The 26,237-nt window shown below is 34.5% G+C and overlaps 1 protein-coding gene across 1 annotated transcript; it reads left to right on the forward strand.

Annotated features, from left to right (window-relative positions):
• The first annotated feature begins 8,879 nt into the window (after window positions 1-8,879).
• On the forward strand, window positions 8,880-24,804 carry LOC131955566 (macrophage mannose receptor 1-like). The gene is made up of 18 exons (XM_059319731.1): window positions 8,880-8,979; window positions 9,130-9,215; window positions 9,375-9,474; window positions 10,865-11,074; window positions 11,658-11,774; window positions 11,933-12,015; window positions 15,104-15,203; window positions 15,667-15,870; window positions 16,103-16,219; window positions 16,387-16,469; window positions 16,637-16,736; window positions 17,159-17,307; window positions 20,550-20,651; window positions 20,811-20,896; window positions 21,167-21,183; window positions 23,283-23,456; window positions 24,026-24,136; window positions 24,533-24,804. The coding sequence occupies exons 1-18, from the start codon at window positions 8,880-8,882 to the stop codon at window positions 24,802-24,804; spliced, it is 2,211 nt and encodes a 736-aa protein (XP_059175714.1).
• Window positions 24,805-26,237: the final 1,433 nt, after the last annotated feature.

The raw sequence follows: 26,237 nt of genomic DNA on the forward strand, positions 1-26,237 counted from the left end.
TTACAATCATATAGGAGATAAAATGGTTATATACAAGACAGGATTAAGAATATCCAACTTTAAATAAGGTTGAGCCTTCATGTCAGTGATAAATTATCAGCAACACCTACATGTACTTCACACAAAACAAGCTTATTAAACAGACCACGAAACACATAAACATTGAATAGACAGAATAAAATCACTAAATTGTGATTAGTTATAGGCTTTTGAAAAACCGAAAGCATAATAAGTTCCATTTCGGGTTACCGGAAATGCCTGAAAAAAATGATTAACAGCTACACATTCTATATAATACTTATAAATGAATTTTCATCTACCTAGTTGTAACGGTACTCAAGTTATCGTGTTCACAGACACACACACACACACACACACACACACACACACACACACACACATACACACATAGAGGTATACGGGGAAAAAATTGCAAAACTAAGTTTTTCCGACTCAGGGAGGTGTAAAATTTCGAGATTTGTGAAACTTTGAGCCTAAAAATAAACCTAAAACTGAAACTAAAACTGAAACTAGAACTGAACCTGAAACTGAACCTAAAACTGAACCTAAAACTGAACCTAAAACTGAACCTAAAACTGAACCTAAAACTGAACCTAAAACTGAACCTAAAACTGAACCTAAAACCGAACCTAAACCTAAACCTAAACCTAAACCTAAACCTAAACCTAAACCTAAACCTAAACCTAAATCTAAACCTAAATCTAAATCTAAACCTAAACCTAAACCTAAACCTAAACCTGAACATGAACCTGAACCTGAACCTGAACATGAACCTGAACCTGAACCTGAACCTGAACCTGAACCTGAACCTGAACCTGAACCTGAACCTGAACCTAAACCTAAACCTAAACCTAAACCTAAACCTAAACCTAAACCTATACCTAAACCTAAACCTAAACCTAAACCTAAACCTAAACCTAAACCTAAACCTAAACCTAAACCTAAACCTAAACCTAAACCTAAACCTAAACCTAAACCTAAACCTAAACCTAAACCTAAACCTAAACCTAAACCTAAACCTAAACCTACAAAAGAATACAATAAAAATGAGTTTCGGTAAAAAAAATTACTTTGTATTAATTCTCAGTTACGAGTACAACATCGAAAACTGACACAACATCATCTTTAAAACCAATAGCAACGACGGCAACAACTAGTTTTAGTACAAAGGGACAATTTTCACAGACTGGAGACCTTTCTGGCTACACTCTAGGTAAATCTTTTTCTGTTTCGCTCCTGAATCTTGAGGGTCATTCAAAAATAAAAAGTATTCACTAATTACTGTATTTTGTATAATTGTGTCTGCTTAACGGAAACGGTAGTCAAGTACCGATTCCTTTTACCGAAAATCGTTCACAATTTTACATAAACTTAAATGTTAAATTTCGTTAACGTAATTCAAGCGGTGCTCAAGTTATTTATTTTGAATAAAATAGAAGTAAAGTAAGTCGGTAACCGAAAACTTGATAGTTGCATTTAAACTAAACAGAATACTTATAAAAGACGTTTTGTCAATCTAACTGAGCCAAAAGAAACGAAACATTTCTATGTAGAATATTTGGACCAAAAAAGTCGTTTTAATATTAATTCCTAGTATATGTTATTCTGAAAATAGAAAAAAAAACGTAAAGCATGTTATAGGTAGTAAATGCGATCATCCATTATTCTTGCTGCATTCGCGATAAAACATTATTTTTTTATAAACTCAAGATCATGTACTTTTATAGTTATTTTAACACATTTTTTTTAATTAACATGTTTGTATTTAAGAAGAATAGTCTTTTTGAGTAATTTTGGTATGACTTACGAATGTTTAGTTTGACAATACTTTATGATTTCTTTTAAACCACTTTTTGTAGTTATGAAAACAATTTAGCTGTTAGCTTGTTATTGTATTGTGTATGTTTAGTGTTTCAGTTATGATTCAAGTTGGATTTAAATAAGTAGGCCTATACACCGAAATGTATTCGAATTTCTTTAATTTTTTAATCTCGTAAAAGTGTGCTATTTAGAATTGTATTATTAATAAATTGACAATAATGTGTATTCGTATTACTAATTTTGTTTAAATATAAAGCCTTGCAATTGTTCTACATAATATATAACAAGCGGTTTTTTTTTCTTCTGTATAATGTTGTGACATCCATGCCGTATTTGTGTAACGAACCGTGTCACAGAGGAACGGCAGGTGAAGCGTCGTTATTTTTAGAATCACGTGGAGGTGTACGTGCTGCTGTACCGAGCGTAGACTTCCGCAATGCTCTTTGATTTTTGTGGGCGCGTGTGGACTTGGGTGGAGGGGGGGGGGGAGTTCGGATCAATGTGGACGTTCACATTTTGAATATTATAACAAAATACTTACATCATAAATTAAAAATTACCACTCGTCTAAAAAAAACTGCAAATTTTTACAATCGTGAGTGGGGGGGGGGGGGGGGGTATTAGCCGCTTCATTTTCTAAAACAATTCACGGTATTTCAAGTTTATCTTTACATTTTTTAAAATATTGTGGTAGTTATAAATTGATTTTTTTTAATTAAGTTTACTATTATTCATATAGTATACCTCATAATACTAATGTGTAAAAAAGCAAATACAATCCATATGACATTCAATTTTAAATTTTAAAAAGTTAAAATCGACTAAAGATATCCTCAACACTATGAATATGTTACTGTGAGATATTGTGTCTGAGATCGATTGTTCCTGACATCATTTGTTCTGATATATTTTGTCCTGATATATTTTGTCCGTGAAATCATTTGTCCTTGTGATTTATTGTCCTGAGATAATGTGTGCGTGAAATATATTTTTTGGGATATTTTTCTGAGATCATTTGTCATTTAACCATAATATATAAGTTATATATATATATATATATATATATATATATATATATATATATATATATATATATATATATATATATATATATATATATATATATATATATATATATATATATATATATATATATATAATATTTTATACTCTTCACCTATAAAAAAATTGTTGACAAGACAAATGATCTCTGGACAAATTTTTCTAAATAAGTAAGTTTACTCAGTGTTTGAATAATTTGTTTATTTTAAAGTCATTCATTAAGTGTAAAAAAAAAGTAAATAAAATCCATTTTATGACATTCAATAAAAAAGATTGTTAAAATCGACTAAAATAACCCCAAATACTATACATCCACCCAACTCTGATGGGTACCTAACTCACGTTAGGGAGAGTAAAGGCGGCTGGGCATAGTGCTGACCACACTATCTCTTCATATGCCGAGGTCACAGAAACAAGTGAACTCTACTTCACTTGCCCCATAGACCGTCAGGTTTGAAAGGGAAACTTTTACTATACATCTTCTACTGTGAGATATTTTGTCCTGGTATCTTTTGTCCGTGAGATCATTTGTCCTTGAGATCAATTGTCCTTAGATAATTTGTCCTAAGATCATTTGTCCGTGAGATATTTTGTCTGAGATATTGTGTCTGAGATCATTTCTCATGAGATCATTTGTCATGGAACAAAGAAGTTTTATACTTTACTTAATTAATAACAAAATATTATCATTTTTTATACACGTGAAATATATTTTCTGACCTACAAAAGTGATCCCCTTTTTAAAAAATGTTTACATTTGTTTTTTGAAATATTATTAGCACAGTTGCGTCACTAGGTCGGGTTTTGCCCATGTGCAGTAACTTATGGCGCCACCTCACCATCTGTGCCCCAGATGTCTTCGGCACGAACGTGGGAAAAATAATAGCCGGTACACGATAGGGTTGAAGCAGCTGTTGATAAACCGTGTAAAAATGACGTGATGTCACGCCACGTTATGACCGTGCAGGCGTTAAAGGCGGATATTTACGTTCAGATACTGTTAGAAAACCAGTAGAAGATGAACTGGAATTTGTTTTACTGCTAATAGATTTCAATACTTTTTATTGTGTACTAAAACTGGGATTTGAAACTGCAGCTCAGCATATATAATGCACTCCCACAAAAATTAGACAATTGAAAGTTTGTAATTAAAATAAGTAAAAATTAATAGTTGTATCGTTTAAAAAAAGGAACGCCATCAATTCTTTTCACCTTGAGAATCATCAACCATGAAGGAATTTAACAATGCTCGCACATTAAAAAAAAGCCACGCTCCAGTAACGATTTCTTCCTGGTTGAAAATAAAAACACCTGCAACGTATGCGAAAAACAAGCTTACCAGGTAAAGGAAATCCCTCTACAATAGCCTTGTGTGCTTAAATTACCCCGGGGCGTCCTGTAGAACTTGGGTGAATTAGTTGTATTTAAAAGCATTGAATCGAATCTGCATAGAAATCACATCACGCAAACCATAGCGGATAGAAAAAAAACGTCGTATTTTGTTATCTGCTTATCTGCACTTTCATCTGTGGTAGAGATTATAGATGTAATAGGTAGATTAAGTGCAAGGATAAAGTAGAGAGGCAATCAGCATGAACTGCTTTTTCAGAAACAAATCGGGTTAATATTGAGAAAATTATCACAGAATAATTAAATTTTAAAATACGAGAATGAAACCTCTGGACACTAGAGCAAAACGTGTAAAGTAACGGCGAATTCGGCTGTACATAGCATTGGTATAAAACAGCCTGAATGTGGGTGGCCATAAGAGGTGCGCCGTAGTATAACGTAAGTCCGAAAAGGCTTATTATTTGCTGCGAAGTTTTTGTGTGTACGAATGTAAAAGTATAACATAAATCCTTTGTTGTGCTGACAAATCTTGACTCTATGGAAAAGACCAGAGATTGTTGTTTACGTGCAATATAAAAATAGTTCTTAGTCAATCAAATATAATTCAAAATGACATTTTTGGTAATTGCTTTATTCGAGGACCAACGCCTATGGTTATTCAAGCCCTCTATAAACGCTCGGTGAAGACATGGTATTTCTATAGGACAACCACCCACAAAGCTAGGCTGCCCGTGATGAGCTATTGTGTGACCTATTACGCTTCGCAAACTGACGAATTCATCTTTTGCATTAACTAAACTTCTAATAGGGAAATCCCAAGATAGGCATAGATAAGAAAACGTTTTCGAGTTAAAGAATAAACAGACTTGCGCAATCTATCTCGTATATTTTTAACCCTTTGAATTGAGATCTAAAAATAGTAACACCTCAAAGACGTTGGTGGCTTCCCAACACAAAGATTCATCCTGGTGTTCTTATTGCGTGTTTTCATGAATCATACAGAGAGGCTAAATTCAAAAAGGTGAACATCAAACAACAAACGATATCTACATCATGCAGTCTAACGATTGCGATACTTTTTGTGTACAAGAAATGTTAAGTCAGCTTTTGAGTCAGTCCCTGCAAATGGTGAAGTAGAGTTCCACCTGTATTTCCATGTATTTTCATAAGCATTGGTATTACGTTAAAGGTAGCAGTTCCGTTGAAATTACAATTAATTTCGGAATGTTGCATAATAAAGTACATATAATGTCGTGTTTTGAGTTTAGGCACGATGGAAATTAGATTTTAGGTTTAGATTTGATTTGTTTTAATGCATACCAATTTAGCAAGAACCGCGTTAAAATAGTTTTGTGTAGGAAGCACTATTTTAATGAATACATAATAACATATTTAATTAAATGTGTATATCGTCGCTAAACCCTTGGCAGCGCTGGGTGTACGCTGCTTTTGTTACAATGAAGCGAGTCACGATTTGGATATGAAACAGAATGAACTAAAAAAAATCTTGGAAAATCCTCATCTTTTCTGAATGTTCTAAATTCTTTACTTTAGGAAAAAAAACGCCTGTTGTTATGAGGGAAATTTCAGACACGGTGGGACCAAAATGGTTCAGATTGCGCTAGTAGCAAAAGGACGCATGCATGGTTGGTTTTAGTTCCTGCTTTGAGAAATAAAGGCAATTAAAAAAATTTATATTCAGCTAAGCATAACATTCTTGGTTTAATGTTTTGAAGGTGGCGGTGGGTATGGATGTGTGAAGGTGAGGGGGGGGGGGGTGTCAAGAAAAACCGAAGTTTATATTTTTGTCGCAGTACAACAATATAACGGTTGTACAGAATGGAGATTTTAGCTTGCCATCACCGTCATTTGGCACATACGGGTAAAATACATTAGAGGTATCAGATAGGCCATGTAGTAGATCTATCACGAATAAACAAATGGTTTGCGATAAGCTTTGTGTTACTTTCCCAAACACTAGACAACTGCTGCAAGTGATTGTAATGTGTGTTACCGTTCAAAAGTCAACATGAATTAAGGAAACTATTATTTTTTCAATTACATTTATAGGAGAAGTTATCTGCCCAATGTGTGACTTTTCGTTTTATTGTATAGAGGAATTATTGTAATACGTTTTCTTACCAGGCAACAGAAAATCAGCAGCAATATCACATGAAGGTAATGATTTCAGATACATCTTTAAGTTATTGTAACATGGTTGGTCTGGCCCGCCATATTGGAGGCCCCTAGCAAATAATCCCGATGAGATCACAGAAATATTATCTAAACTAAAATACATTTAGAATCTTTTGCGAAACTCATTGTTTTCAAAACACATTGAACCAAAAAAAAACGATGTTTTAAAAGTGAACTGACTGAACAATTTTAGTGGCATGGCACATAACTTACATCCTTCATAAATGTATTTATTTAAATGTAGCCTACATAACATTCAAAATGTAGAAAGTGGGATATCTCTCTAGGCCACTGATTCAGGCATTATACTAAAAAATGAATTCCTAGTTCTTAAATAGATGTCAGGTTAACTGGTCAAATATTTTTTTCGGTTAGGACTTTTTTTATGTACCAATATTTTTCAAGTAGTAATTCATTTTACGTTTTTTTTTTAAAGCAGTATTTTAACCAAACTTAAATTTATAAAAAAAAATATTTGATCAGGTTTTGTACGATTCATTATGTCGTGGATCAACACAATGAAGATTTACACATGTACCTTGTTGGTTCTTGTCACACAAGTTGTCTTTACAGAAGGTAAATATCTACACAATCAAACAATTCTCTTTAATGTTGAGTTAACTAAGACATAGACCTACACAGACACGCAGCCTCCCACATTATTTCTATAACTTCTAGAACATAAATTACCATAGAGCATAATCATTGAAATAACATTGCTCAGGTCTCAAAGTGCTTGATTATAGCTACGTAATAGACTACAGGCTAGGTAGGCATCAATTAGTGGGGTTCGGTCCTAGTGCTCGGGAGACTATATTAGTTCCTTAGGAGTCTCAAATAATAAGTTATTTTACTTGAAGTTACTTTAGAATAAACCGTTTTAGAATAGAAAAGCGCTGGTGAAGATGGGACTTGACTGTCTTCATTCGATGAGCTGACTTTAGAAGTCACTCCTACATTCCGAATGCTGTTGGTATATACGTGATCACGGGACCAAGAGACTTGCTTTGATTCCCTTGCATATTAGTAGTATATTAGGTCATTTTTGGAGCGAATTCTTGGCGGAGGCGGGAAGGAGCTGGCGCAAAGGTTATATAGTAAAATATTCGGAGGAGCAGGAGCAGCCTGCCGCAGCCTGGCGCAAAGACATATAGTAAAATACTCCCAGCCTGGCGCAGGGTGAAGGAGCCGCAGGAGCAGCCTGGCGCAAAGACATATAGTAAAATACTCCCCCACCCTAGGGTGGCGGAGGCGTGAAGGGTGGGTCACCTTCGGTGACCTTGTGACGTAATCAGTGACCTTGTGACGTAATCATTGACCTTGTGACGTAATCACTGACCTAGTTACGTAATTTTAATGCGTTTTTTAATTAGTTTTTAAAATTTTAATTAATTTTTATTGACTAGTTACGTAATTTGATTATTTGTTTACTTTTTAATTATTTTTTATTTTGTTTATTTTTAATTTTATTTTATAATTAGTTTGAATTTTTATTGACTAGTTATGTAATTTAATTACTTTGATTGTTTAATTTGTTTGTTTACTTGTTGTTTAATTTAATTACTTTGTTTTTATTGTGTAATTTTTATTCACGAGTTACGTAATTTGATTTTTTAATTTTTTAATTTTTTAAATTTTTAATTTTATTTTATAATTAGTTTAATTATTATTAATGAGTTACGTAATTTGATTTTAATTTTTTAAATTATTTAAATTTTTTTAATTTTTAAATTTTTTAAAATTATTAATTTTTATTTTTAAATTTGTTTATTTGTTTATTTGTTTATTTGTTTGAAATTCATTTTATGTAGTTTGATTTTAATTACTTTGTTTAATTTATTTATTTGATATATTTCTTTTCTTTGTTGAATGGCGTTGTTTAAAATAATCTACTAACGCTAACGCTAACGCTAACAAAAGTAGAAATTCTTTCTCTCGACTACAAACATCCATTTATCCGCGGCTAATCGTTATCAACATCTGTTACTTATCAATTCACCAGCGATCCTTTGTTTTTTGACAGGTACCGACCGGAGATTTATGGGTTTTTTCTCGGTCGCAGCTACGCGGCCATCAGTATGATGGTCCACCTAATTAAAGTTGGTCACGCATCATGGATTTACAGCGGTTTACTCGGCGCTGCCCGTTTTTTTAATGGGAATATATTGATCGACTCGCCTCGACACCGTGTATCCATTAACCAACAGGCGACAGCTGTGCATCAGTTGTGCAACAGCTGGTACCACACTTTCCACTAACACTTAAACGTACAGTGTCATGGGTTTTAAGTTTCCTGGTACTAATTAAAAAACGCATTTAAATTACGTAACTAGGTCAGTGAATACGTCACAAAATCAATGATTACGTCACAAGTCACTCCCCCACCCTTCACGCCTCCGCCACCCTAGGGTGGGGGAGTATTTTACTATATGTCTTTGCGCCAGGCTGCTCCTGCGGCTCCTTCACCGTGCGCCAGGCTGGGAGTATTTTACTATATGTCTTTGCGCCAGGCTGCTCCTGCTCCTCCGAGTATTTTACTATATAACCTTTGCGCCAGCTCCTTCCCGCCTCCGCCAAGAATTCGCTCCAAAAGTGACCTAATATACTACTCATATTTTCAAAAATGTAGTTTTGTTAATAATAGACATTTTTTAATTGTATTTTACTCTAAAACTTTAGCAACGTGTATCAGCAAAACAGCTACGGAGTTTGACAACAACTGCTATGAGTTTATTACAACACGAATGACTTTGATTGAAGCGCAGGTATTTTTGAAAATTAGGATAAGTGTAGCTACAGTAAATAAATTGACGCTATGAAAATATAATTATGTAAGTGAATATTTTATATTTTAGATACTTCGTGATAAATAATTAGAGTATAAAATATTAATTAAACATTGGAACTGTTATTTTATTCTAAAGAAATACTGCTCAAACTTCAATGGAACAAGGATCCTGGCCAAAGTTTCTTCACCCTCAGTGTTGGACTTTCTCAATTCTCTCAGGAAAAATAACGAATTCGGTAGGCATGAATTAAAATAGAGTACGTCCGGTTAACTTGGGGTTTGATTCGTTAAGGGTACCAAGGCGACAGCATAAAAAGTATCGCCCGGAGAAAACTGCATTGATAAATAAAGATTGACAGACACTGAACTCGACAAATGGAACCCCGACAAAAGGGCTAAAAACTGGGCAGGTGCAAAAGTGTACAACAAAAGCTTTGTGTACGCCGAGCGTTGACAGTACTGCAAGAGTTAAATATTCGTATTAAATATTCGTATTAAATATTGTCCAGGGGTTTTTGTCCGGGGGGTTTATGACCGGACACCCATTGAATTGCCTGGTTTTCAACGGAATCATTTAAGTCACTGAATCAGTGTGTACATTTAATATGGTCTTGTGTTGACTAATAATGTAGGTCTATATAGTTTGGTTTTAATTTTTTAACAGATATTAGAAGCCCATGATATATTAAACATGTCGGATTTTCAGCTATTATTAATCTCTTTGCTTTGTCTCTAATATGCTCCCCCCCCCCCCCCCTCCAGATCATTCGCTCCCTGATCAATTACCTCCTCTCATTTACCACCCAGCGTAATTACCCCTCTTTAGAATAAATAATATACCGATACCTATCCAAGTCTTTTCCCCATAGCCATTGCCCAATCTCTAACCCTGTACGTCACAAAAATGGTACGCTTATCCTTAACCTTTGCCGCATCTCTATTCTCTATTACATTATATCCTTACCGTCACCGTCACCGTTACCGTTACCGATACAATCACCATTAACGTTAACGTTATCGTTACCGTTAATGTAACCGTTCTTGATTCCTTAACCCCAACGGATGGGTAATTGTCAGTTGGTAGGTAATGTCTTATGCAGTTTTTGGGTCGAGGTAAGGTCATGGAGGGGGGTAATTGACAGGGGGTACCTGATCAAAGGGTAATGATATTAATGAAATGACCGGGTGTTAATAACCGGGAGGGGTATTAATTGTATGCTCCCGTTTCAACCTCCTCTTATCAAATTAAGTAACGTCACTTAACGTCTTCTTATGCCACAACACATCTATATTAGAATAATTCCTTAAATCGCCATGAAATGTTGAAAGGTTGTTGAGAATGTTTCAGTAAAGCATCTGCCATAACGGAATTTTAGATATCGGTCCCTAAAATCTTTTAAATACTAAAAGGATCTTTGCTTTAAGCAAACTTGGCTGCGCTTTGAAGAATGTAAATTGGTTGTTTCCCTTAGTGACTAGGGGAAACAATTTACTAAGGCCTAGTCCCTGGGATGATCCAATACATTAACAGCAAAAAAATAGTATTGTCATATTAAGCAATCTTTCCATAGCTGTTCAACACATCTGAACAAATTTTAAATGGTATAGTTTTCTTTCTTTCAAAAGTGTGGCTTGGAGCTAATGACACATTACACAATGGTGAATGGGTGTGGACGGATGGTACAAAGGCTAATCTAACATCAATGTGGAATAATGGAGAACCCAACAACGAAGGTGGAATTGAACACTGTCTTCAAATTTATAATAATGGAAAGCTAAATGATATGCCTTGTAATGAAACTATTTATACTGCTTTTATTTGTATGGAAGTACATGGTACGTATTTATAAATTTCTTTTTTTTTTAATTTTTCCAATTATCGAATTTAATAGAAAATACGCTTTTATTTGGATAAAATTACATTATTACATACAGGGAATAGGCTACACAAGAGTAGCGTGTATACATTAAATTATAAACAGAGAACACAGAACACATTAGCTAAATGATATGCCTTGTAATGAAACTATTTATACTGCTTTTATTTGTATGGAAGTACATGGTACGTATTTATAAATTTCTTTTTTTTTTAATTTTTCCAATTATCGAATTTAATAGAAAATACGCTTTTATTTGGATAAAATTACATTATTACATACAGGGAATAGGCTACACAAGAGTAGCGTGTATACATTAAATTATAAACAGAGAACACAGAACACATTAGTCAGGTTGTACGGATATTTTTAACCCAAAAATTACTTAAAATTACTTTAAATGATTTTTTTATTTTTGAATTATTCAAAAATGTTTTGTAATATAAATAAAAACATGATCTGTCGGCCAGACACAATGTATTAACACAAAAAAGAGTAAAAGTATTGCCGGTTAAAAGATTTTACTTTGTCTTGATTCGCAGAGACAACTGCGTCACCCAAAACTTCTCCAACAACATATCCGACATCGACGGCAACACTTAGCTTTACTACAGCGAGAAATGAGTCAAAGTTTAACAATGTTTCCAGCGACTCTTTGGGTGAGAAGCGTGTACTTGTACTAAATGTATATTAATTAGTAAACAACTGAATAAAATCGAGATTAAACCTAGAATATAATTTGTTTTCATTTAATGTGACGACTTCTCACAAAACAATAGAAATCTTTTTATGGCATTTTATTCTAAATCTACAACAGAGTGTATCAGCAACACGGCTACGATGTTTGACAACAACTGCTATGAGCTATTCACAAACGAAATGAGTTGGAATGAAGCGAAGGTAATTTCAATATTTATTTTATGTGTACCTACAGTTAAGACGCAATGAAATATTAATAACACAATCACTTTTTGCATACTTCAGATATGGTGCCCTGTCAAAACGGCCCGGGACAAATCGGCCCCGTCAAAACGGCCCCGTTAATACGACCCCGTCAAATCGACTCCCGACAAACCGACCCCGTCAAAATAGCCCCGTCAAAAGGGCCCCGACTTATTGGCTCCCGTCAAATGGGCTCCCGTCATATTGACTTGCCACATATAGGCTCCCGACAAATGGGCTCCCGATATTTAGGCTCCCGACAAATGGACTCCCGACATATTAACCCCTGACAAATAGGCTCAGGACATATTGGCTCCCGACAAAGCGGCTCCCGACATATTGGCTCCCGACATAAGGGCTCAAGACAAATGGGCTCCCGGCAATTGGGCTCCCGACATATTGGCTTTTGACAAAGTGACTCCCGACATATTGGCTCCAGAAAAATGAATGATATGACCACTATTGGCATAAAAGTAACCATTGTGTCCTACCTCCAATACCACCATAACCTCATTTTAATGCCCGAATGAAATTATTTTTTCATGAACCAACATTAATTCACCAACAAATCGAGCCCTTAATAGCTAAATTCCACCAATTCTAAAGTTTTGATAATGTGTAATTTACAACAGAAAAAATCTGTTGCTTAAAAGCGAGCACAGAAGTGTAAATGTATGATATACATGATGTTAACATAACAGCATTTTGTTTTGATAACCTACAAGCACAGTGGCGTAGCGAGGTCGGGTGTCACCCGGTGCGGCACTTAATGGTGTCACCCCCCCCCCCCCAGAGGCGTTGCGACCCTTCCCGGGGACAAACTTTCAAGTTTTCGATTTGCACCCCCCCCCCCCCCAAACTTTCGATTTGCACCACCACCCACTCAACTTTTTCTCTATATATTTTGCTATTTTTTGCCTTGGTGTCACCCCCCCTAAATGGTGTCACCCGGTGCGGTCCGCACCCCCCGCCCCCCCCCCCCTCGCTACGCCCCTGTACAAGCATATTGCAGTTAGGAAGGTACAGCGTGGACCCTTCTCCCCACACAATGAGTTGGAACAGCCTATAACCGACTCAATTATGGATGTCATAGATAGATGACCCTTAAATTAAAACATACTATATTTTATAATAGATAAACTAATATAAAAATAAGGCCTGCCGAACAAGAGATGCATACGTTGTATTACATAAGAGTGTTGGATAAGCTAACTCTAAAGAATATTGATGAAGGGGTCCCACTGGCAGATGTCATATTCAATGAGACCGCTTTGCCGGGAGACTTAGTCTCTACAGAAACGGTATTGTCAGTGCAGTGGCGTAGCTAGGATTTTTGGGCACCTATGCAAAAATTATCAGTGGGCCCCTTCGTCAGCCGTTAGGCCAGTGGCGTCGCTAGGTCGGGTCTCACCCGGTGCGGCACTTCGTATTGTCACCCCCCTCCCAGGAAACAAAGCATATATATATATATATATATATATATATATATATATATATATATATATATATATATATATATATATATATATATATATATATATGCATATATATATATATATATATATATATATATATATATATATATATATATATATATATATATATATATATATATATATATATATATATATATATATATATATGTATGTATGTGTGTGTGTGTGTATGTGTGTGTGTGTGTGTGTGTCGGCCTACATAGGCCTAAAATTTATATATATGCCACATACTGGTACACGTACGTGTTTAAGCTTTAATCACTGCTGACTTAATAGTAACGATGTTTATCTACAGTCTGTTTATAATACAGTTGGATGTAGCATTGTTTTCTTTATAGTTTACGTTTACGTCGTGGTGTCACCCCCCCCCCCCCTCTTGATATAATTTTCGATTTGTACTTAGAAGATTATTTAACTTTAACTAATGGATCTGGAAAATGGCATTTCATTCTATAAATTTTACAATTTTTTGCCTTTGGTGTCACCCCCCCCCCCCTAAATGGTGTCACCCGTTGCGGCCCGCACCCCCCGCCTCGCCTTCGCTACGCCTCTGCGTTAGGCTACAGAGGATTTAAACGAAGAGATCAACTTCTACTTACGATGGATATTTTTTAATATATAAATATTCTGAAGGCAACATTTTGTATTTTATATGTCCTGATTTTGTATTTATACTATATTATTATGCTTGCCTACTACTGCTAAAAAGTTTATTTATAGGCTGATTCTCTCAATGTCTTGCACGACAAAGTGATATAGCCTGTAGTGTTATTATAACGATTGGGCTCTGTTTGACCCACAAACACTGAATCCCACTGCCGAAACGGTGGGGGGGGGGGGGATTTTTGGAACTTTTAACCTTTTTCTTTTTTTAAATTATTTATATGTAACAAATATTAAAATTCCATTGTAAAAGTTTTAATTTTTTATGAGGGAAAAGGGCCCCTATGTGCCTTGGGCCCCCATGCCTTGCTTACGCCAGCTTTACGGCAGCTACGCCACTGTGTCAGTGGTCCTTTTGTCTGGAGCCAAATTGACAGGAGCCTTTTTGTCGGGAGCCAAAATGACGCTAGCCTATTTGTCGGGAGTCGTAATGACGGGGGCCGTTTTGTGGAAAAACTAAATGGCGGGAGCCTATTTGTCGGGAGTCGTAATGACGGGGGCCGTTTTGTGGAAAAAACTAAATGACGGGAGACTATATGTCGGGAGCCAAAATGACGGGAGCCTATTTGTCAGGAGCCTTATTGACTGGAGCCCTTTTGTCGGGAGCCTATATAACGGGAGCCTATTTGTCGGTAGCCTAAATGACGGGAGCCAATTTGTCGGGAGCCTATATGACGGGGTCCATATGTCGCTGGCCCTTTTGACGGGGCCGATTTGACGGGGTCGTTTTGACGGGGTCGTTTTGTCGGGGTCGTTTTGACGGGGCCGTTTCGTCATTGGCCGAATTGACGCCGCACGTTCAGATATACTTAGGTTACTTATCTTAAGATAAATATTAGAGCATAAAATATTAATTAAAACATTGGATCTGTAATTTGTATTTGAAGAGATACTGCTCTAATTTCAATGGAACAAGGATCCTGGCCAAAGTTTCCTCACCCTCTGTGTTAAGATACCTCAATTCTTTAAGACCAAGTTATACACGAGGTATGCATATATTTAAAAAAAAAATATTAAACTAACATAGACAGCTAAGGACAGAAAGTAACTCGACTAATAGAACCCGAATAAATTCTACGACCAACTGGCTCGGGGGATTAATAAACCAACGACAAATTGGCTCCCAACAATATCACTCAAAATATATAACTCGTAAGCTTGGTCGTCAATTTGTACTAATTATATTAAATGTATGGGTGACTTTAAAGTAATCTAAGTTGCTGCAAATCTGTCTGTTCTCGAAGTTATTTGATCGTTTCTTGCTATTTTGTTAAACGCAACTAATTATTAAACATAATAATTGAATTAGTAAGTAGTGTCTTAATTGTAATAGCGTGCAAAGTTTCAATAATTCATTTTATTTTGTAATGACTTTGTTAAAATAGAACGGTAGCAAAAAGTTTTTGAATTATCAAAGTGTTGCGATATGTGCATCTATTTCTTCAATAAGTGTGGCTTGGAGGTAATGACCAACTACAAGAAGGCAAATGGGTGTGGACAGATGGTACAAAGGCTAATCTAACAACAATGTGGGGTTATGGCGAACCCAACAACCTGGACGGAAATCAAGATTGCCTTGAAATTGTTGTTGATGGAACACTAAATGATTATGATTGTGCGCAAACTTTCTCTTTTATTTGTATGGAAGTTCATGGTAGGCATTTATAAATTTCTGTTAAATTTCCTTTCATTAATTAAATCAACATATTTTTAATAGTATAGTCCTACAAGTTTTATTTTTACCTTTGTAAATGTTAATCGCCAAACAAATACTTGTATACAGGCACACACAAATTACAATAGTTCCTCTATACTGCGTAGACGAGAAAGTAAAAAGACATATAAGTATTGCCAGTTAAACGTTTTTACTTTGTCTTGATTCGCAGAGACAACTGCCACTCCTGAAACTTATCCAACAACTTATCCGACAACCACAGCAACACCAAGCTTTACTACAGCGAGAAATGAGTCAAAGGTTAAGAATGTTTCCAGCGACTCTTTGGGTAAGAGGCGTGTACTTGTACTAAGTGTTCATCAATATGTTAATGTAACAATAAACTGAATAAAATCGAGATTAAACTTTAAAAATAATTTGTTTTTATTTAATATAACGACTTCTCATAAAACAATAGAAATCTTTGTATGGCATTTTATTCTAAATCTCCAACAGAGTGTTTCAGCAAAACGGCTACTATGTTTGACAACAACTGCTATGAGCTGTTCACAACAGCAAAGAATTGGACTGAAGCAAATGTAATTTCAGTATTAAGTATATTTGTACCTAGAGTCAAGACGCAATGAAATATTAATTACATAATCACTTTTTGCATACTTCAGATATACTTAGTTACCTTTCTTACGATAAATATTAGAGCATAAAATATTAATTAAGATATTGGATCTTTAATTTGTATTTGAAGAGATACTGCTCTAATTTCAATGGAACGAGGATCCTGGCCAAAGTTTCTTCGCCTTCAGTTTTAAGATACTTCATTTCAATCATACAAAGTGGTACACGAGGTATGCAATAATTAACATAAAGTATGAAACGATCATAGACAGCCAACGAAAATAAGTAACTTGACTAACAGAACCCGACAGAAATGTAAAGACTCAGTGGCTCCAGAAAATTAAGAATCCAAGCTTAAACAAATTTAACACGCAAGCTCGGCCATTAGGTTGTAGGCCTTCTCATTATATCGAATCTATAAGTAGCCTCAATGTAATCTAAAGTTGCATATAGTTTTTGTCTGATCGCCAAGTATTTCAAAAGTTTCTTGTTATTGTGTTAAATGTAAGTAAGAAATGTATTATATTTGTAAATAGTGTCATTTCATGCAAATATTCGATATGACGAACAATTATGCCGTAGATAAAACAGAAACGGACTTGGTCGCAAATAGTTTTCAAACTTATCAATGTTGATATCTTTCTTCCATAAGTGTGGCTTGGAGCTAGTGACCAATTACAAGAAGGTGAATGGGTGTGGACAGATGGTACAATGGCTAATCTAACATCAATGTGGAATAAACGCGAACCCAACGATAAATTTGGAAATGAAGACTGCCTTGAAATCTTAGGATACGGGACCGTAAATGATAACGATTGTGCACAACTTTTCTCTTTTATTTGCATGGAAGTTCATGGTCAGTATTTATAAATTTCTTTAAAATTCATTTTTTTAAGTCTTCGAAATTTAAATAGTATGTACGTTTTATTTTCATTTTTAGCATGTTAATAGCTAAACACAGTGGCGTAGCGATGGGGGGGGGCATATTTCACGGGTGCCAAAATGGGTTGTAAAAACAAATTAAAATGTCATTATAGCTGCATTTTTGCAGTTTGAGCGGGGTGCAATTCGAAAGTTTGAGAGGGGGTGCAAATCAAAAGTTGAGGGGGGGGTGCAAATTGAAAATTTGCTACCCAGGGGGGCGCCAAATTGAAAGTTTGTCCTCGGGCTCCGGGAAGGTTAGCTACGCCTCTGGCTAAACAAGTACAATTATACATGCACATATGCTTCAAACCAAACATAGCTGGATGAAGAACTAGAACATCGTGTGTAATGTAGCATAGTCACATTCTCTAACCTGAGGTGATTCCGATAATTTTTAAATTTAAACATCACAACTATATCCCCATCGTTTGTGAAGGGGCGAATGGAATTACGTTCTATTGGACCGTTCTATCTTTAATATATTTACAAAAATAATAAAAACATTGACCATCAAAAAAAAATGTGTACTCTGTCCTTTTTTGAAGAGACAAGCACAACACTGAAAACTGACACAACAACATCCTTGACATCCATCACAACGACGGCAGCAATCAGCTTCACAACAATAAGAAATGAATCAAAGCCAATGAATGTTTCTGACTACAATTTGGGTAGGCCTATATAAATTTATCTAGATGTATCTTTTTACTGCATGATAACAAAGACTGGTTACATATCTTTTACATTGCTGTTTTCTGTTAAAACGAAAATAATTATTTGCAGGAAAAAATAATCGGTACTCAAACTCCTTGATTTAAAGATTTTGGATTTGGTTATAAAAAGATGCATATACGCCAAGCTATCAAAATCAAAATTTAGTTTTACATTCCTTACCTTGACATTTCCTTGACATCTGAAATCTTGACTATCACTGATGCTGTCATCCGTGTGAAAGATAAATTTACTGCCAGACGGTAGTTAATTAATGAATTATTCAGACATTTATGTGTAGTTTGAAAGATGTCTTTGTCTTTAAAAAATGTATATTTAATAGTGCTCATAACTTTTGCTTTTTTAATGCCGGTAAAACTTTGCTGAAATCATAGTGATAAAAGGAGAATGTCAGCTCACATAAACTATCTTGTAAAAACTTATTTAACAGTATTGGTTGGATGACATTTACAGTGTTATATGACAATAGAAATATTAAAAAAAAAAAAAGACTAGTCTAGTCTGTTGCATCGTACACTATACTATACATAAATAATACTACAATAATATAATAAATAGTAAAAGGTTTACGACAGGAATAATGATACACGATACGTAACACTATCCACGTCCTCCTCCAAACCCAAACGCAAATCAACTGTGGTTGTGTTGACAAAGGATATTGAAACAATTCCAAAAAGAAAAGCAGGCTGAAATCAGAGTATAATGGCATCAATTGCGCATAACAATTTGACACGTATACTGAATTGAAAAGATGTCCAAAAGAAGCGTTTAGGCCTAATTTTTAACCGTTTTATTTTAAATAGCAACCTTCAAATTAATTATTCGTTTTAAACATTATAATACAACATAACTTTTTAATTCAAACGACCTTATGAAATTTACGCTCTATAATATATTTACAATAGATCTGGAAGAACATCCCCTAAATTTCTCGAATATTCATATATAAAACTTTGAGGGATATAGACATGCCATTAAATCAATTTTTAATTAGTTAAACTTTTAAAAATTTCATAAAAAACGTTTTAATAACAATTGTATGTAATAATGCACAAAAAAGGAGATAATAAATTATAGACCACTATTTAAATAACTATAAAGAAAAGCATTGGGTCACTTTAATATCTATTGGATATCTTTACTAACATTTAGGAAGAGACCCACGCTTTACTTTACAGTTATTTTAATAGTAGTCTATAATTTATTTTCTACTTTTTTGTGCATTATTACATAAAAGCTTGTTATTAAAACGGTTTTTATGAATTTTTTTAGTACTTTACATGTTTTATTTACAATAGAGTTACCTGACTAAAAATCATTGCCTACCTATTAACCGTGATGACACCCTATTGAACATGAGACAGCCAGACACATTTTAATTATTTCATAAAAATTAATTAGGCAACCAATTAAGTCAAATTTAATGTCATGTTGCGTTGTCTTCATGTCCACCCATGCAGAGGCGTAGCGACCCTTCCCGGCACCCGGGGACATACTTTCAATTTGGCGCCCCCCTCGGGAGCAAATTTTCGATTTGCACCCTCCCCCCTCGAACTTTTCATTTGCACCCCCCCTCAAACTTTCGATTTGCACCCCCCCCCTCGAACTTTTCATTTGCACCCCCCCCCCCCTCAAACTTTCGATTTGCACCCCCCCCCCCTCGAACTTTTCATTTGCACCCCCCCCCCTCAAACTTTCAATTTGGCGCCCCCCCTAAGGTCGGCGCCCGGGGACATATGTCCTCCCCCGCCCCCCCCCCCCTCGCTACGCCTCTGCACCCATGTACCGAATACGAACAGTATCTGTCTGTTAGAAGTGCCTGTAAATTTGCTCATGCGTTTCGATTGAGACAGACAGACTGACGACAGACAGAGGAAGTGAGTTAAATAAAAGCTTGTAAAAATAGAATAGAATATAGTAGAAAAAAGAATTGCGCCCTAAGTAAACAGCTGCGTGTATAATAGCGCGGAAAATTACTACTTTATAAATTCATGTGCGTTTTTTTTGGAGAAACCAGAACTAAATAAATGTGGAGTAGTGTTATGCTAAATAACATTTGATTCTTTTTTATTTATTTTGAGTTTCGACAAATTTAACTTTTTAGTATTATTGAACGATTACGTCGACTCTAGACGCTTACAATTTTTTTTTAGCTCGATGGAGGACTTAAACAACTTTACCTATAAAAGACAATCACGATTTTTAACATGAGGTGATTCCGATGTTTTAAAATTAACAAATCACAACTATATTACGACGTTTGTGGTAAGATGAAGGGGATTACTTCGTTGGTTTCATAAAGTTAAATTTTTATAAGGAGTTGCAAACGTAACACAACATTATATTTTTAAGTTTTTAGCTTTCATTATTTTTAATAATTGCAGAGACAAACACAAATACAGAAACTAACCCAACAACGTATTCGACATTACGAACAACCACCTCAACACTTAGCTTTACTACAGAGAGAAATGTTTCAAAGACAGGTAAGAGACACATTGGGAAAAAAGCATTGAATTGAATTAAATTGTACATGTAGAGACAAAAAAAACTATATTAAACTTTTAAAAATTGGCTTTGTTAATATGGCAGCGGCTTACTTAACAATGAATGACTTTTTAGTATGTTTTATTCTAAATGTCCAGCCACGTGTATCAGCAAAACGGCTACGATATTTGACAACAACTGCTATGAGCTATTCACAACACCAAAGAATTGGACTGAAGCGAAGGTAATTTCAGTATTTAGGATATGTCTAGCTACAGTAAAAAGATTTGAAGCTCTGAAACCTTAATAACTTAATCACTTATTTTATAGCGCAGATACACTTAAGTAATTTTTCTCTCGAAAAATAATTAGTGTTTAAATATAAATATAACATTGGAACTTAAATATTTATTTTTATTTTTTATTTCAAGAAATACTGCTCAAATTTTATTGGAAAAAGGAGCCTGGCCAAAGTGTTTTCACTCTCTGTGTTAACATTTCTTTTTTCTCTCAGACCAAGTAATATTCGAGGTAAGTAATAGTTAAAATAGACTATGTCAATCATGGCCAACTAGAAAACCCAGACGACAAGGTACACAAAATATCCCGGAAGAAACTGGATTGAAAGGCGAAAATAAAATACAAACGACAAAAACGCGTGCAATATATATATATATATATATATATATATATATATATATATATATATATATATATATATATATATACTAGCCGTCCCGGCCAGGCCCTTCTCTGGCCTCTGTGAAAAACCTATCTGTAAAGGACCATGACATGTGTGTTTTGTAATCAGCATATATCCGGCATTGCCCACCCTAACCACAACCAACCAAACCCAAAACACAAAAAAAAAAGAACCGCGAACATAACACAAACAAACACAACACAAACACAATACAACCACAACACAAACAAAACACAACACAACACAAACAAACACAACACAAACACAATACAACCACAACACAAACAAAACACAACACAACACAAACAAACACAACACAAACACAATACAACCACAACACAAACAAAACACAACACAACACAAACAAAACACAACACAAACCGGGAAGGCAAGTATTATATAAAATTGTATATCTTCTTGTAGTTTGGTGCAGGTGTCTATAAAAGAGCTTTCTGAAACCTATTTGTAAAGAAACATGACATGTGTGTTTAGTAATCAGCATATACCCGGCATCGCCCACCATAACCACAACCAACCAAAACAAAAACACAAATAAAGAAAGGAAACATAACATAAACGCAAACACTAATACAAACGATAACACAAACACAAACCCAAACCCAACCACAAACACAAAACCAACCACAAACACAAAATACAAACACAAACCCAAAGAAAAAAAAACACAAACAAAAACGAAAAAGAAAGAACGAAAACGAAAAAAATCAAAACGCAAACCCAACCACTAATGCAAACCCAACCTAAACACAAAGAAAACACAAACGCGAACATAAACGCAAAGTGCTCACAGTCTAGCCCGGGGCGCCAAATCGCATCATGCTGGGGCGCCGGCGGAATCGCCTGTTTCAGCTTAATAAACGACTATAATACCCCAACTTATTCATAGTATTTTGCACTCTCTTAAACGAACGTAGGCACCCTATCTGGGCGCCAGAGGACGCCCGGATTCGATTTACTTTAAGACTATAGTAACGTTTCTCATCCATACTCTCTCGCACTGTTTAAAGCGAAATTATGCACCATAACGCTCACAGAATAGCACAGGGCGCCAAATTGAACCCTGGTGGGGCGCCGGCGGACGCGCCTGTTTCAATTTAATTAACAATTATAATACTCCAAGCTTATCCGTAAACGGAAAGAAATAAACATATAGGACATGTACGACATGGCTTATTAACTGTTATTGATTTTAAAAAATAATTAGTAAACAGTAAGTTCAGTGTATAGAATATATAAAAGGCAGTATTAAAAATACCTACAACATTTGCACTTGATCAATTCCCGCTTATTATGTAAATTTTTTTCCCAACATCAAAACAAGCAATAAAAAGTAAATTATCTTCCACTAAGCTATTTTTTATAAAGGGAAGTAATTGTGTTTTCCTAATTTATCAAAGGGAAGTAAAAGCTAAAGGACTAAATATAAATAATTTTCAGACATAATTAGAATTTTTGTAAAAGATGATATTTTTTAAATTTTACATGCCGACAATTATTGCTATCAGTTTGAAAAATGAAAATTATTTCCCAAAACTTTCAGTATTAATTTTTTAACTCATAAATTAGACCATGAGCACATTAATAATCTAACACTTGAATCCATCGAGGTCTCGTTTTTTTCGTTTTTTTGTTATATTCCTTTGTAATCCACGACAAACATTTTACAAACATTTTACAAACAAACATACAGAATTGAACTTTATATATATATATATATATATATATATATATATATATATATATATATATATATATATATATATATATATATATATATATATATATATATAATATATATATATATATATATATATATATATATATATATATATATATATATATATATATATATATATACATATTATTCATTCATAAGTGTGGCTTGGTGGTAATGATCAATTACAAGAAGGTGAATGGATGTGGACAGATGGTACCGAAGCTAATCTAACATCATTGTGGCATGTTAACGAACCCAACGATCAGGAAGGAAATGAAGACTGCCTTGAACTTTATGACTATGGAATGTTAAATGATGACGATTGTGCTAAAACTTTCTCTTTTATTTGTATGGAACTTCATGGTAAGTATTTATCAAATATGTAATAGTATACACGCTTTATTTTGAAGTTGGGATTTCATTTTTACAACCAGAGAATATCTAGGGATGTGTCTTAATACATCTTTTTAAGACAGATGACAGACAAAACATTAATCAGCATCATCATATAAGTATAATTAAATCCAAGCGATTATTATTTTATTCAAATATATATTCTTGTATAAATAAAAACTGCATTTGATAGATTGGTCAGATAAATTTAGCCACGCCCATAGGTATTTGTAGTATCATCAAATTCTGTTTCTCCCGAAATGGTCGTTGATAAAGTGAATATTGATGGTGGTGTAGGGTTTACTAAACAATTTAATGGTTATTGGATTTTTAAATACCTTATACCAATTTTTAACAAAAAGAACAAACGTAACGCTTAGTTTTTAACTTGTTTATTTTTTAAAAATAGGTTGTTCCAACGAACTTCTAATTTATGAGCTTCTAAATTCTAACTAAACCGTTTTTCCCCTCTTTGATGTATTCAAAAAAGGAATAAAAGTAATGCCGGTTAAACGTTTTTACTTTGTCTTGATTCGCAGAGATAATTGCCACTCCTGAAACTTATCCAACAACATATCAGCCAACCACTGCAACACCTAGCATTACTACAGCGAGAAATAAGTTTAAGAATGATTCCAGCGACTCTTTGGGTAAGAGGCGTGTATTTGTACTAAATGTAAATTAATTTGTTTATGTAACAATAAACTGAATAAAATCGAGATTAAACTTTAAAAATAAATTGTTTTTATTCAATATAGCGATATAGTGTAGCAATTCAGAACTCTTCTCATAACATAGTCTGAATGTATGTTATTGCAAAACCGCGTGTTTTACGCTGTTCTGTGGATTAATGTTGATATTATTCAGTATCCATTTCAATTATAGTCCATCTGATTATAACAAACCAAACTTTCTATGTTAATGTTATAAAATTAACAGTTCATGGATGATTGTTTTAATTTCGTCTAAGGAAATCAGTATGCATACTATTCATAACTGCACATGTTTATATCCACATAAGATAATTAAAGTGTTTGTTGTTTCAGAAAAGATGTATTCATTTGGACAAACTGAATGGATAGGCATTGTGACAAGTTTTTGCATTCTGGTCATGTGTCTCCTGCTTGCAGTGTTGCTAGCTATCAAATATCGTTGTGAAATATGGTCACTCAGCGGGAAACTGAAGGAATTTGGATACACCACAATAAACGAGAACCAAATAAGATACACCACAATAAACGAGAACCAAATAAGTAAAATAATTGCTCATAAAATAAATGTAGATTTTAAGTCATCCTATATTAGATACATAACTTAATTAATCATTGCTAAATGAATAATTTTTTTTTTGAAAACCATTGATACATTAATTAAGGATTTAATTAGATTTTCGGTCATGGACTTTTTGAGCTATATATATTAAGTCATGGTCACTGGATAATGGTCAGTGATATATGATCATTAGAACATAAAAAAATATTAGTGCATGGATTTTATAGGCGTTTGGGGGTCATCCATTAATAACGTCACGCTTTTTTGACGATTTTTACCTCCCTCCTCCCATCCGTCACACATTGTCACAAAAAGCCACACCCACTCCCCCGTAAAAAGACGTCACAACTCAGCCTACAACCCCCCTCAAAATTGCAGTTGAATTGGTTTTTAAAACTTCGATATTTTTCCTAAATCTTGTCTGAACTCTGTCAAAATAGAGTATTTTAATCAATTCCTGTTACAAATTATTTAAACAGTTATCTGAAACGCGAAATAACGTCTACAATTCGTTTTCTAACATTGCTTTTTTATAATGCAAAAGTGTGACGGCGCACAATCTGAACCCCCCCCCCTCCCCCTCCCCGCCATCATCATACATCGTCACAACATTACTGACCCCCCCCCCCCTTCTACCCCCTACGAGTGTGATGTCATTTATGGACGACCCCTTGCTTAAAACCACTGACATATGGATACTGAATCCAAGTTATTGAATTCATGACTCTGGTTAATGGACATTTCGCTATTGTTATTATGTCTAAGCTTAAGGTTATTTTAATGAGTATTGCTATAATGATGGTAAAAAATTTCAGAACAAAGCAAAGATTATAGTAACATCACGCTGTCAGAGACTGTGGATGTTCAACAAGTGGAAATATATCTAACTGAAAATGTGTACGCTGATTGTTTGGACTACCAAGGTGATTTTAATATTTATATCTAGTACTAGTTTGTTGTTGTTGTTGTTTTAAAGACAATAGTGGCTGTTACGACATGTATATTGAATCATGATCAGTGTTTCCTGGTAATTGAATCCTTGTTAGTGACAAAATTTTAACGAGATATGATTAGTTGTATAGATATGATTTTGTCCTGGTATTTTTTGTCCGTGAGATCATTTGTCCTTGAGATCATTTGTCCGTGAGATCATTTGTCCTTGAGATCATTTGTCCTGAGATCATTGTCCTGAGATCATTTGTCCGTGAAATATTTTGTCTGAGATATTTTGTTTGAGATCATTTGTCCTGTCACCATTTTATATGATATAGAGTCATTATAAATGGGCTATGACCACTTGACTGGGTCGTGGTCTTTTTTGCCTTTAATATTTGGACATGGTCATCTGGTCATAAACATTAGATATAGATACTGGATTTTAAAAAAATATATAATATACACTTATGATCAAGACTTTTAGTTACCGGCATCATATCATGGATACCTACTGATATTTTTGTTGTGTAATAATGGTGAAAA

The sequence above is a fragment of the Physella acuta genome, unplaced genomic scaffold (genome assembly GCF_028476545.2).
Source record: "Physella acuta isolate Inbredline_101_S28 unplaced genomic scaffold, ASM2847654v3 ptg001079l, whole genome shotgun sequence".
NCBI classification, from domain to species: domain Eukaryota; kingdom Metazoa; phylum Mollusca; class Gastropoda; family Physidae; genus Physella; species Physella acuta.